We start from the raw sequence: 13,147 nt of genomic DNA, 5'->3' as shown, positions 1-13,147 counted from the left end.
GGGATCCCCCTCCTGGGGCCATGAGAAGATGGACAGAGGATGAGTGCAGAACCCCTCCCCTGAGCGGAGTCCATGCCAGTGGGAGGATCCTCTCTCCGGGTCCTAGGACGTCAGCATGTCATCATGGGCCTGGGCTTCTAAGAGAAGGCTGAGAAGTCTTCTTCCCAGGAGCAGAGTCAGTGTGGTGCAAAACAAACAGAAATCAAATCACTTGCATGATTTATCATGGGTTTCCATTTGTTACTACAAATTAACCTTTGCAAAACACAGCAGAAAAACAATTCTGATGCAAAAAAATGCAAGTCTCTAAAAAGCTAATTTACAAATCAGTCTACGCTATTAGTTTTTATATTTTCTAGTACAGTATCAAGCATATGGCTTACTTACAAACTTAACTACAGGATCAACAATGACTTAGACAAGCCAGTACACAGGAAGTAACAAATTACATCTACAAGATTTAGACCCAGTAAATGTTCCTTAAACCTAGACTGCTATAAGTGCCAAATATCTCTGTCACATCAAGCTACATGTAAGCTGCTCAGAAGTCTGCAGTGGGCATTGCTTTACATCACCCTTGTTAAAATATTTCTTGGCCATGCAACACAAAGTTATCCTACTGGCTTGTTGAATGATACATTGCAGCCACTCATCTATCACAGTTCCTACCTAATTCTCTGGCTGCACTACTCAGGGAAGACTGCATGCTCTTCTCAAGTTCATCCATCTTCTCTCGAAGCTCCATCAGGTTCGGATCAAAGGATGCTTTCACCAGAAATTCATGGTTGTCAACCTAGGGAGGAAGAGAAAAAAAGCAGGCAGTAAGTTTCATTGATAGATACTTTAACATGTTATCAAAATACAATTTGCATACTGATATGTAAATTTGTATAAGTTTTAGGTGGCAGAAATGGAGGAGTCTACCACAGGATTGAAGGGCTCCTCACTTATAGGTCACAGGTTCAAATCAGGCTCAGGCCATTTCAAAGCAGTTTGGTGATCTATGTGAAATGAGTTGCTGGTCTCAGTTACGTTCCCAATGGACAGTTGGGCACATCATTAAACCATCATCATAATTTGGCACTAACTGGCAGTCTTAGCAGACAGACCAAATTTAGCATTACCCCCTCTCACTTACAGAGGCTGTCTCCCCAGAAAAGAGTCACAGCACACTGGCAGGGCAATGAGAGGGAAATCTGGACTGTCACTACCCATGCTGCACCTATTCTAGAGATATCTACAGAAATGACGGCAAAAAAAGGACCAAATGGTCCAACCAATCAGCCCAGCAAGCTTAAGTTAGTAACTGCCACTCTGTGCAAGTTACTCCCATGTTTCACTTAAGGGTAGTAACTGCCGTTCCATGCAGTTATCCCCATGCCTTATGAAAACCATAAAAATTGCAGCTAGCAACATTTTTTTTACTGGGTGATGAGCTTTCTTGACAGTGCTGCTTGACGTGCTTTGCTTATGGACTTGGCTGTAGAAGCAGTTCTGTGCTTTTTCCCTTATGTCTGCCTATCAGTACCCCAGACCATAGAAGCTGGGGCTCTCTTGGTTGTTGTCTGAATTCAATTCCCCTTTTCCCCCTGCCATTGAATTGGGGAGCAATGTAGCAGTTGCATTAAAAGCATCAACCTTAACCAATAAGTTAAGGTTAGGAATCTCCATGCCTTCTGCTAAGGGTAGTAACTGCCACACCAGCAAGTTACACCATGAACGCTTTCTTCATTTTCTTTAGTACTTGGTCATAGAAACAGTCTTGTGTTTTGTCCCTTGTCTGCAAATAAATATCCCAAACCGTGAAAGTTGGGCCCCTCAGTTGTCATCTGAATCAAATTCCTCTTCCCCTCCCCTACTATCTGAGAGAGAGCAGTGTTGCAGTTGTATTAAAAGCAACAAAGCATGTTGGTTAAGGGTTGCAATTTCTATGCCTTCTACTAAGGATAGGAACCACCACACCAGTAAGTTACCCCCCTGCCCAGTTTTCTCATTTCCATCCTCTAGCCTTTAGAGATCCACAGTGTTTATCCTATGCATCTTTGAATTCTTTGACTGTTTTCGCTTTCAACACCTCCTCTGCAAAGTTATAAGAACATAAGAGAATGCCATCCTTGGTCAGACCAAGGGTTCCATCAAGCCCAGCATCCTGTTTCCAACAGTGGCCAATCCAAGTCACAAGTACCTGGCAAGTACCCAAACATTAAATAGATCTCAAGCTACTATTGCTTATTAATTAACAAGCCGTTAAGCCCGTTAAAACGGGCTACATTACATTTTGTTTTCAGTCCATTTTCTAACACAGCACCCTTCTACACTTTTTCTCCCTCTCTCCCCCTTCCCCTCGTTCACTCCTCCCCCCTTTCCTCCACTCAGTCTTACTCACCCTCTGTCTCCCACTGCCTTCTTCCCCTCACTCTCACCTCCCTCCCCTTCCCTCAGTCACTCCCACCTCTCTCCCCTTCCCTCAGTCACTCCCCACCCTCTCTCAATCCCATCCCCTCCCCCTCAGCCCTCCTCCACTCCCTTTTTCTCTGCTCCACAACTTCTTACCCTTCCACTTACTCACATCCCTGTCTCTCACCTCTCCCTCATTCTCCCTCTCCCCCTTCCACTTACTCACATCCCTGTCTCTCACCTCTCCCTCATTCTCCCTCTCCCCTCACTCTTCCCCACCCCCTACCTCCCTCCCACACACTCACCCACTCCTCCCTCCCTCTCACTCAGTCCCTCCCTCCCTCCCTCAGTCCCTCCCTCCCTGTCCCTCCCCTCACTCAGTCCCTCCCTCCCTCCCACTCAGTCCCTCCCTCCCACTCTCTCTCTCCATCCCTCCCACTCAGTCCGTCCCTCCCTCTCTCTCTCTCCTCCCTCCCTCGCTACTGGCCGCTGCCGCCCGCCACTGCCCGCCCGCCGCCGCCACCGCCCGCCGCCATGTTTTTTTTTTCCTGACGCTGCCTAAGACCGACGTGCTCGCCCGCACATGCGCAGTAGAGCTGCTCTCTACTGCGCATTTGCGGCACGTCGGTCAAGCATCGTTTATCTAGTTAGATAATAGTTTATGGATTTTTCCTCCAAGAACTTATCCAAACCTTTTTTAAACCCAGTTACAAAAACTGCCGTAACCACATCCTCTGGCAATGAATTCTAGGCATGTACCACCCTCTCCATGAAGAAATATTTCCTGACGTTAGTTCTGAGTTGTCCCTACTGGAGTTTAATTTCGTGACCCACACTTCTATTGTTTTTTTTTCCAATGTAAAAGGTTCAAAGTTTGTGCATCATTAAAACCTTTTAGGTATCTGAAGGTCTGTATATCTCCTCTGCATCTCCTCTCTTCCAAGGTATACATATTCAGATCCTTAAGCCTGTCCTCATAGGTCTTCCAATACAGACCCCACACCATTTTGATTGTCCTTCTCTGAACCACTTCCATCCTGTTTCTATCCTTTTTGAGATATGGGTTCCAAAACTGAACGCAGTACTCCAAGTGAGGCCTCACCAAGAAACTGTACAAGGGCATCACCACCTTTTTCTTATTTGTTATTCCTCTTTCTATGCTGCCCAACATTCTTCTGGTTTTAACTACCCCATTGTCACATGGATTCACCATTTTCAGATCACCAGACACTATTACCCTACGAACCCTCTCTTGGTCCATGCACATCAGTCTTTCACCCCTATCACATACAGCTATTTTGGATTACCACACCCCAGATGCATGACTCTGCACTTCTTGGCACTGAATACCAGCTGCCAAATCTTTGACCACTCTTCAGGCTTTCTTAAATCACTTTTCATTTTCTCTACTCATTCAGGTGTGTTCACACTGTTGCAGATTTTAGTATCATCTGCAAATAGACAAACTTTACCTTCTAACCCTTCCGCAATGTCTTTCAAAGATATTGAACAGAAGAGATACCAACACTGATCCCTGTGGCACTCCAGTTAACACGGCTCTCTCTTCAGAATATGTTCCATTTACCATTAGATGCTGTCTCCTTTCAGTCAACCAGTTGCAATCCACCTTAGCGCTTATTTTATTCAAAAGCCTCATGCGCAAGACCATATCAAAATCTTTGCTGAAATCCAAGTATATCATATTGAGCATTCTTCCTCGATCCAATTCTCTAGTCACCCAATCCAAAAAATCAGATTTGTCTGACAGGCCCTTCCCCTGGTGAAATCCATACTGCGTTGGGTCCAGAAACCCACCGGATTGCAGATAGTTCACTATCCTTTCCCTCAGCAAATTCTCCATTATTTTTCTATCACCAAGGTGGTGCTAACCGGCTTGTAGTTTCCAGCCTTCTCTCTGCTACCACTCTTGTGAAGGAGATTACCACCACTCTTCTCCAATCTCACACCACTCCCCTTTCCAGGGATCTATGAACAGGTCCATCAGTGGAGCCGGCAGCACATCTCTGAGCTCTCTCAGTATCCTGGGATGTATCTCATCTGGCCCCCCATGGCCTTGACCACTTTCAGTTTGCCTAGCTCCTCCCAATCATTCTCTTCTGTAAACAGTTTCGTCTACTCCATCCCCATCTATGGTCTTGTCAACCAGTAACTGTCTATCTCCAGGGTCTTCTTCAGTGAACAAATACTGAAGTATCTGCCATTTCTTTAGTTCAGTGTTCACTACAGAACTCCCTCAATCTACGGTTGATAAGACCATAGATGGGGATGGAGTAGACTAAACTTCTATAAATGGAAGATTTCAGTTTCCAGTTCTGCCAATGCAACACTTTTTACAAACTGACTGAGATAGCCTGGCAGCCCAGAACAGACCATAGAAAGTGAACTTCAGCACAGCGTATATAAACCTGGGCTGTAGTATGAAAAATGCTTGAGTAAAGCTGGATGCAGTAAGATACTATAAAGGATCTGGGTGTCAATGCTGATAACCGACTACAAACATGCATTAAAATGTCAAACTGTGCAGATACAGCTCCAGGTGTACTTGATTGCATAAACTGATGTGTTAATGAAGGTAATGTGATGTTCTTCCATAAGTGGGGGTGGGGGGAGGTAACTGATCAAGTAGAAAGTACTAAATTCATGAATGGAATGGACCACTAGTAATGCCTCTCTTACTAAAGAGTTTGCAGAGATATGGTTATGGCTTACAAATATTAAGGTCAGCAGCATGTTCATCAATTTGACAGCATGGGTACGAGAAAAACAATTTTGAAACTACAAGAAAGAAAGTAGGAGTACTAACTATAGTCCTCAAAATAACCTGCCTATCTTGGCTCTATTGCTTTCTTGTTGGGTCATATTCCTAGGTCTCTTTTTTGTCCATCTTAAATGTTTTTACATCTTTTGGGAATGAAAGACGTGTACTTTTGATTACAGTTACACCACCAATTCTGAAAAATGCCCTTCCCTAAGCTGTTTTGTTTGGTTTTCAGACAACAAAAATAAAAGTATCCTAATTTACTCAGATTTCTGATTAAGGAAGATGGTCTCATGAGTAAACAAGAGAAACTTTACAATTTCCCCTCCCCAAACATTAATAGTAACTCAGTACTGAATTGTAAATTAGAATGAAATAGGGGCATCTTTAAAGTCTAAAAATATTTTTAGTCTTATTGCTTTTAGGAAAAGCTAGTTTACAATTTAGGGATACAAGAAATAGAATCTTCTACATAATTGCTGCAAACTTGTAAGAAAAATCTGGGTAATTCCAAAAACATGCTTGAATTAGTAGACCCGTTTGGTTGTAATTGACAAGCAGAAGAAAGCAGATATCAAAGAACACAGCTCTGAAAATTAAGCTATCTAACCAAATGTGAGGGCCAGGGGAGAGGAAAGCTTCTTACCTATAGCATGTGTTCTCTATAGAGAGCAGGATGAATGAGTCACACAAGTGGGCAATGTCATCTGATGGTGCTGAAACAGAAAAGCTCTCTAAGAGCTCAGAAAGACCTTAGCAAGTCTTTCTGAGTAAGCGCAGATCTTACAGCACAGCTGCGCAACTAAGCGAGTCTCTAAGCTTCAGCTCTAAAGTGGAGGTGGGAGGGATTGTAGGATTGATTTATGCTGCTGTCTATGGAGGTAAGCAACTTAGCTTTCTCTGAGGACAAGCAGGATAAACTCAGCCATACCAGTGGTGTCTCCTAAGCTAGAGGCTGCATATAATTAGTTTGTTGTTTTTTTGCATGTTAGCCGTAGATCATTATAATCCATTCATGTTGCTTGAGGATGGAAGATAGAGTTAAAGGAACCTATTAAATACATTTCAAAGGTCTGCCTGTCTAAAACTGCTGTCTCAATGGGAAGCATTCTCTAGGCAATAATGAGTAGTGAAGTTATGGACAGAAGACCATATAGCAAACTTGCAGATCTCTTCTATGAAGTAGAGAGCAGATGCATTAAAATGTTTCTGTGGCCCTAACCTGATGGGCTTTTACTTTAGTTTGAAGATGTAATCCTGCTCTATTTAACCAGTAAGTTTTATAATCAGAGATTCAAGAAGAAAGATTTCTCTTTAAACTTAAATCCCTCCATATGATTGGAGGGATTTAAATTACAAAGAGAATTCTTAAGAGAAGCATGGGAGTAAACTGCACAGAGTGGCAGTTACTACCTTAAGAAGCTTGCTGGGCAGCCTGGATAGACTATTTGGTCCTTTTCTGCATCACTTCTAAGTTTATCTATATTTATAGATAAATAAAAATAAAGGAGGATTTTCTATGGGCCTGCGCTTTTTGCAGATAGAAAAGTAGAGCTCTTCTTTAGTCCAAAGAAAGAAGACAATGCTTACCTTTATGGGCACGTGGCCTTGTAAAGAATAAAGACAATACAATGGAGTGATTCAAACAAAACTGAGAAACTACTTGGGGGGAAAAAATTAAGATGAATTTTTTTTAAAACTACTGTTATGAAAGAACCAAATATAAGGACAGAATGAGCCTAGTGCTTGTAATTCACTTATTCTTTGAGCAAAATAAGCTATCAAAAATTAAAATTTCCAAGAAAGGTATTTCAGTTCTGTGGTTGCCAATGGTTCAAAGAGTGGTTTCATGAGCTGAGCAGGAGTATATTCAGGTATCAAGGTACAGGAGCATCCTATACTAAAGGTGGGAAACAAACGCCTTCAAAATTCTCTTGGTATGCTGCTATTGCATGAAGGTCAACTCTGACCAAGTTCATTTTTAAACCAGAGGAAAAAGCTTGGTAGATGAAGAGGTCCAGTCTGAATTTTGAGCACTAGTTAGTAAATCTTTTCCACTTAAAAGTTGTAAGACATTCTGGTCGAGTATTTCCTTCAAGTCAGGAGAATTTCCTTTACTCTAGTAAGCAACTGCATGGATTTAATGAATTAACTTTCAACATCCAAGTTATCAAAGCCAGAGACTGAAGGTTGGGGGATGTAGAGATTTCTACTACATTGTGCGATGAACATGGGCAGTATCTGCAACCTTATTGATGGCTGAATAGCTAGGACTGGAGCCAGCGAAACCACAGTTGATGAGGTCAAAAGGGGGATATCAGCATCATTTGACCTTCATCCCTTCTCGGTTTTTAAAAGGTTCTTGAAAAGAGAGGAACTGAGGGAAATGGATGAGAAACTCTAACAGGCCGATACAGTAAAGTTCGCGCTCGCCCGGCGCACGCACAGGCCAGTGTTCTGTGCATGTGATACAGTAAAACACAATATTTAAATTAGGGCCCGCGGTAAAAAGAGGCGCTGGGGATACTAGCGCATCCCGGTGGCTATCAACGGGTTTGACGGCAGACGCTCAATTTTGCCGGCATCTGTTCTCGAGCCCACTGACAGCCACAGGTTCAGAAACCGGACGCCGGCAAAATTGAGCGTCCCGGTTTTCAACCCGCGAGCCGATTTTAAATTTATTTATTTATTTATTTTAACTTTTAACTTTTAACTTTTGGGACCTCCGACTTAATATCACCATGATATTAAGTCAGAGGGTGCACAGAAAAGCAGTTTTTACTGCTTTTCTGTGCACTTCCCCAGCGTCGGCAGAAATTAACGCCTACCTTTTGAAAAATAGAAATTTCCAGACTATCTTAAGAATTAAGATGAGAGTATAAGCATCTTTTAGGTTTAGAGAGCAAAACCAGTTTTTTATGCAAAATATGTTTATGGATAACTTGAAATAACATCAATTGAAAATGCAAATATATATATGGTTTCAATTTTCACCCCCTACCCCCACCAACAAAGAAAGAGAAAGAACAGGCCTGGTGTCGTACTCTGGTACACCAGGCCCCAAATAAATTACAATGGAACATCACCCCCACCCCCCCAGCCCTCTGTCTGTCCCCCAAACCCCCCCCCCCCCCCCCCCACCGCAGAAATATAGAGATATCTGATGGGCAGACAGCAAAAGAAAGAAAAAGAAAAGGAAGAACCTTTTCTTTTCAGCCAATGCCAAGAGGAAATGGAATTACTATCTAAGTAATATTTTTTTAGATTTGCTAAAAATAAAGAATAGTAATAGAAAGAAGAAAAGGAAAAACTGTCACATTATTCTTAAAAGTGGAAAGAAAGAGACTAAGATTTGCTTGGCAGGTAGCTCTGCAGGAAAGTCTGCACCTGCTCAGGAGAGACCTTCCGAGTCATTCTGAGCTCTGAGAGAAATTTTCTGTCTTCGGATGGCATCACCCACCTGTGTAGCTGAGCCTGCTAGTCTAGAGAGAAAAAAAAAAAGTAAGCAGCAGCATTACAACAGCATTTGGTGAAAATAAAATCTGGTTGCATTAGCCACCGTAGATCCTCCACAGAAAAATCTTTTTCAGGTTTTCATTTTTTTTGGCCAAGGTTTTTTTCCTTTTGGGTTTCCAGCTCAATCGGAACCAGCTTCTACAGTGATATAGCACCACTAGCCTTCACTCACAGCTACGTGAGGGGGAGGGTTTCTCCTGTTTTTATATTGCTTTCCCAGCAAAGCTCAGCCACAGTCCTCAGTCAGGACAAAACACGGCTCCCTTCATGACTCAGCTAATGTGGCTCCTTTTTCTGGCTACTAGGTGTCACGGTTGAATAATGGTCAAAATGTGGGGTGAGGAAGGGCACTAAGGGCTATGAACGCTGCCTCTGCTGAATCCCCAACCCCAGCCGGCCTGAGAATCAGAATATCTGAGCCAGGAATCAAACCCAGGTCCTTCATATAGTGTACTGTATTTGCCACTGGGCCAGCCCTAAAAGCTGAGAACACAAACAGTTCACAAATCAGACTACATGCTGTATACTAAATGGAATAAAAAATGAATAGTGATTGCTGAAACCATTTATCGAACCATTTTAAATGTTACATCCATAAATAATCTGGATATCTGACCTTAATGCCAACAACCTCCATGACAAGATGTCATAAAGAAAACAAATGATAAAACAGAAACAACTTAGGAATTCCCCCCCCCCCCCCCCAAAACCATGTCTTCCTTCAAGGGGAAGCCCCCTGACTTCCCCTCCCCCCCCAGCACACACAACCCTCCCCCAAAATATCCATCCTATGAAGAGGAGAACGACGACAATCAGTGATGCTAAAATGCCTGTCAAGTTAAAACTGATCCTCAACTTTAAAGCAACATATCACTCCAGTTACAGCAAATGAGATGTGAACTTGGTTTGTCAGGAAAATGGCAAGGGAATAAACACTTTTTTGGCAGAGTCAATGACAAACACAAAAACAATGCATACACTACATACTGCAAATCAAGTCTTTGCAATGAACCAAAGCTGACTAGTAAGATTACTTAATTGAAACATTTATTACTTTGCAGGAGCCAAATTAGCATTTTGGTCTGCTGCCGTTTACAGGCATGGCTCATTCAGTCTGCCCAGCAGCAATGTGTCTCCTTTGGGTGGATGCGTTTACAAATTCACATACGGAACATGCAACTCTTCTACCCCTCCATGTTCCTCATCCAGCCTTTCAAAATACCACCACTGCCTTACAGGGTTTTAACTGTCATTCCATGCAGGTTATCCCATGTTACTTTTCAGTCTCCATCACCTCCTCTGGAAGGTTATTCCAAGCATCCACCACCCTCTCCATTAAAAAAAAAGCATTTTCTGACATTGTTCTTGAGTCCACCTCCTTGGAGCTTTATGCTGTGACCTCCTAGTTCTAGAAATTCCTTTCCACTGAAAAAGATTTGCTTCCTGTATATTATTAATACTTTCCAGATATTTAAATGTTTGTATCATACCTCCCCCTTCTCTCCTCTAGGGTTCACATATTTAGATCCTCAGGTCTCATATTATATGACTCCTGATACAGACCCCACACTATTTTGGCTGCTTTTCTCTGGACCCCTTCTAGCCACTCTATGTCCTTCGTGAAATACGGCCTCCAAAACTGAATACAGCACTCCTGGTGCAGCCTCGCCAATGACCTATTAAAAAGCATCATCACCACCTTCTTTCTGTTGTTTGTGCCTATCCCCTGTGCATTACAGAAACGGTTTCCAAATTTATGCTGCAGGACCCCTGGCTAATCAGGTTTTTAGGATATCCACAATGAATATGCATGAGTGAAATCTGCATGCGATGAAGGCAGGAAATCATGCATATTCATTGTGGATATCCTGAAAACCTAACTTGCTGGGGGGTCCCCCCAGCCCAGTTTGGGTAGCCCTGCACTACAGCATCCCTCGGGCTCTGGTCACCGCCTTATCGCAGTGTTTCACTACCTTGAGATCATCCAACACCATCACTCCAAAGTTTCTCTCCAGGTTGGTACAAAAAGCTCACACCACCATCGTATACAAAATATGCAAAGATATATATATTGAAAAAAAAAACCCAAAACATTTATCTATACATTTCTTTGTTTTGCGACTGAGATACTTAGGGCCTTATTTTCCAATATCGCATTGGTAACGCATTAGGGGGCGTTACCAATGCAAATGAGGCTTCTTTCGTGCAGTGGGGAAAAATCGCGTGCGGCGATGTTTTCGCCATTCACGAAAACATTAGCGCCGCACGCGATGTTTTCCCAGTGCACGATGATTCTTTCAGTCTTTTATCGCGGTGCACGATAGTCCCAGACAGCCTGTTTCAGGAGAGCGAGAGAGAGCGAGAGAGAGAGAGAGAGAGACTTACTATAGTGCCTATGCCCTATATAGGTATTTTAACCCCTATGGGAGGGCCACCTACTAACTCGGGGTGGGGATTAGGTATGAGCGTCGGGGGTTGGGGGCCACTTTCGCATTCCACATGAGACCTACGGACAGAACAGTGGTCTCTAGTGCAGATTTGCTGGCTGTCGGAGTGAGGACGCTCACTCCAAGAAGTGGTTTGGGCAACGTTCTCTCTACCTAGCTTGATGGACACTCTACCTGGGCAACAACATGCTAGGTGGAGAGAATGTTGGCCAAATCTCCGCTTGGAGTGAGCGTCCTCACTCCGACGGCCAGCAAATCTGCACTAGAGACCACTGTTCAGTCCGTACGTCTCATGTGGAATGCGAAAGTGGCCCCCAACCCCCGACACTCATACCTAATCCCCACCCCGAGTTAGTAGGTGGCCCTCCCATAGGGGTTAAAATACCTATGTAGGGCATAGGCACTATAGTAAGTCTAAGTCAGTCAGTCAGTCAGTCAGTCAGTCTCTCTCTCTCTCTCTCTCTCTCTCTCTCTCTGGAGCCTGAAACAGGCTGTCTGGGACTATCGTGGATGGCGGAAATCCTTTTCAGGCCCGTAACGCAGTGCATAACGCAAGGTTGGAGTTGTAGTTATTAGCCGCGATAGCAGCCGCGCTAACACTGCGGCTGTTTCGCCGCACACGATACACAGGTTCCCGCTTTACATATGCTCCGCCCCAACTCCGCCCCCTGAATACCAAATGACTGATTTGCGAATTTATCGCACGCGGTAAAGTGCTTGGAAAATGAGGCCCTTAGTTTGCCTTCTGTCCCCATCTGCATACGTTCTTAACACTTTTCAATAGCATTTTCTAAAGTTAAAAACATACCGTACAAAGTCAGACTGATACTTTCTTATGTCTATTTTGATACGGCACCAGCATTCAAACAAAGGAAAGACACTGGCAAAAAAAAAAATAACCCTAAGTAAAATGAAGAAATTGCAGTCAGTGAAAGAGAATAATCAAATACAGAAAGGAAAACAATCCAATTAGTAGGCTTATTGTGGCTATTAAAATTTGAACAGAGCATAACTTGGTTGTTATGACAACCAGTAATTATATCCTGCCCTGTTGCTCTATTAAAGACTAAAATGATACATTTTTCTGAAAATGAAAACCAAACAGCAAATACCAAAATGCATGAAGTCAGTTTCCTGTTAAATTCTGATAACAGGTTTAAATGCAATTCTTCCTCATTTCAGATGACTATTTTTTTTTCTCCTGAAATGTTCACTGGATTATTGGAATGGATTACACTGAGCCAACTCTGGTCCCTGAGAGCCACAAACAGGCCTGGTTTTCAGGATATCCACAATGAATATGATTTGCATGCTTGTATGCAAATCTATCCCATGCTCATTCACTGTGGATATCCTGAAAACATAGGTGGTCTGTGGCTCTCGAGGACCGGAGTTGACCACACCTGCTCTAAGCAATATTCCAAAAACCTGGTCCTCTAATTACTGCATCATACAGTAACACACTGTCACTTTCCATTGGATGAACTATTTCATTGGATAACCGGTGCAGACAAACTTAGGTTACTCACAGTTTTATTGAATTAAATATATTTCTAGTGGACCAAGGTTTTATTTTCCCTAATACAGAATAATGGTAGAAAAGCATCCTAATATTTCTTTTACCTTTAATGTGGTAAACGCTGTTTAAAAAAAAAATTGGTGCACTGGACACACAGTCAATGCAGAATCCTGCTATTCAACATAACTATTTCAAAATGTTGCCGAATATAGCGGAGCCACCTGAAGGTAGAGCAAGTCCACTCCTCATGCTTTGGTTTTTGGGATATTCATAGCAATCAGCAGTAAGACAGTTACACAGATTTGGTCTCAGAAGCAGGTTAATTTGCATATTTTGGTTACCATAAAAAGCCAAACTATTTGGAAGCCACAAGGCCTGGACTTTCAGAGCCACTGAATAAGCTGGAGAGAAGAGTTTCATTCTGCTTCCTCCAGAAGAGATGCGATCATTCACAGTGTCAACCAAGAAAGCACTTATATAGCCCTTAAG

The 13,147-nt window shown here is 42.9% G+C and overlaps 1 protein-coding gene across 1 annotated transcript in view; it reads right to left on the bottom strand.

Annotated features, from left to right (window-relative positions):
- MSH2 (mutS homolog 2) overlaps positions 1 to 13,147 on the bottom strand; it is a 231,687-nt gene that overhangs the window by 73,084 nt on the left and 145,456 nt on the right. The window contains exon 9 of the mRNA XM_029593377.1: positions 670 to 793. Within this exon, the coding sequence (XP_029449237.1) occupies positions 670 to 793 (124 nt within the window). The remainder of the gene's footprint in view (positions 1 to 669; positions 794 to 13,147) is intronic.

This window comes from Rhinatrema bivittatum, chromosome 3 (genome assembly GCF_901001135.1).
Source record: "Rhinatrema bivittatum chromosome 3, aRhiBiv1.1, whole genome shotgun sequence".
Lineage (NCBI taxonomy): Eukaryota > Metazoa > Chordata > Amphibia > Gymnophiona > Rhinatrematidae > Rhinatrema > Rhinatrema bivittatum.
The sequence above is the reverse complement of the archived record's forward strand: the minus strand, read 5'-3'. Positions and strand labels throughout refer to the sequence as shown.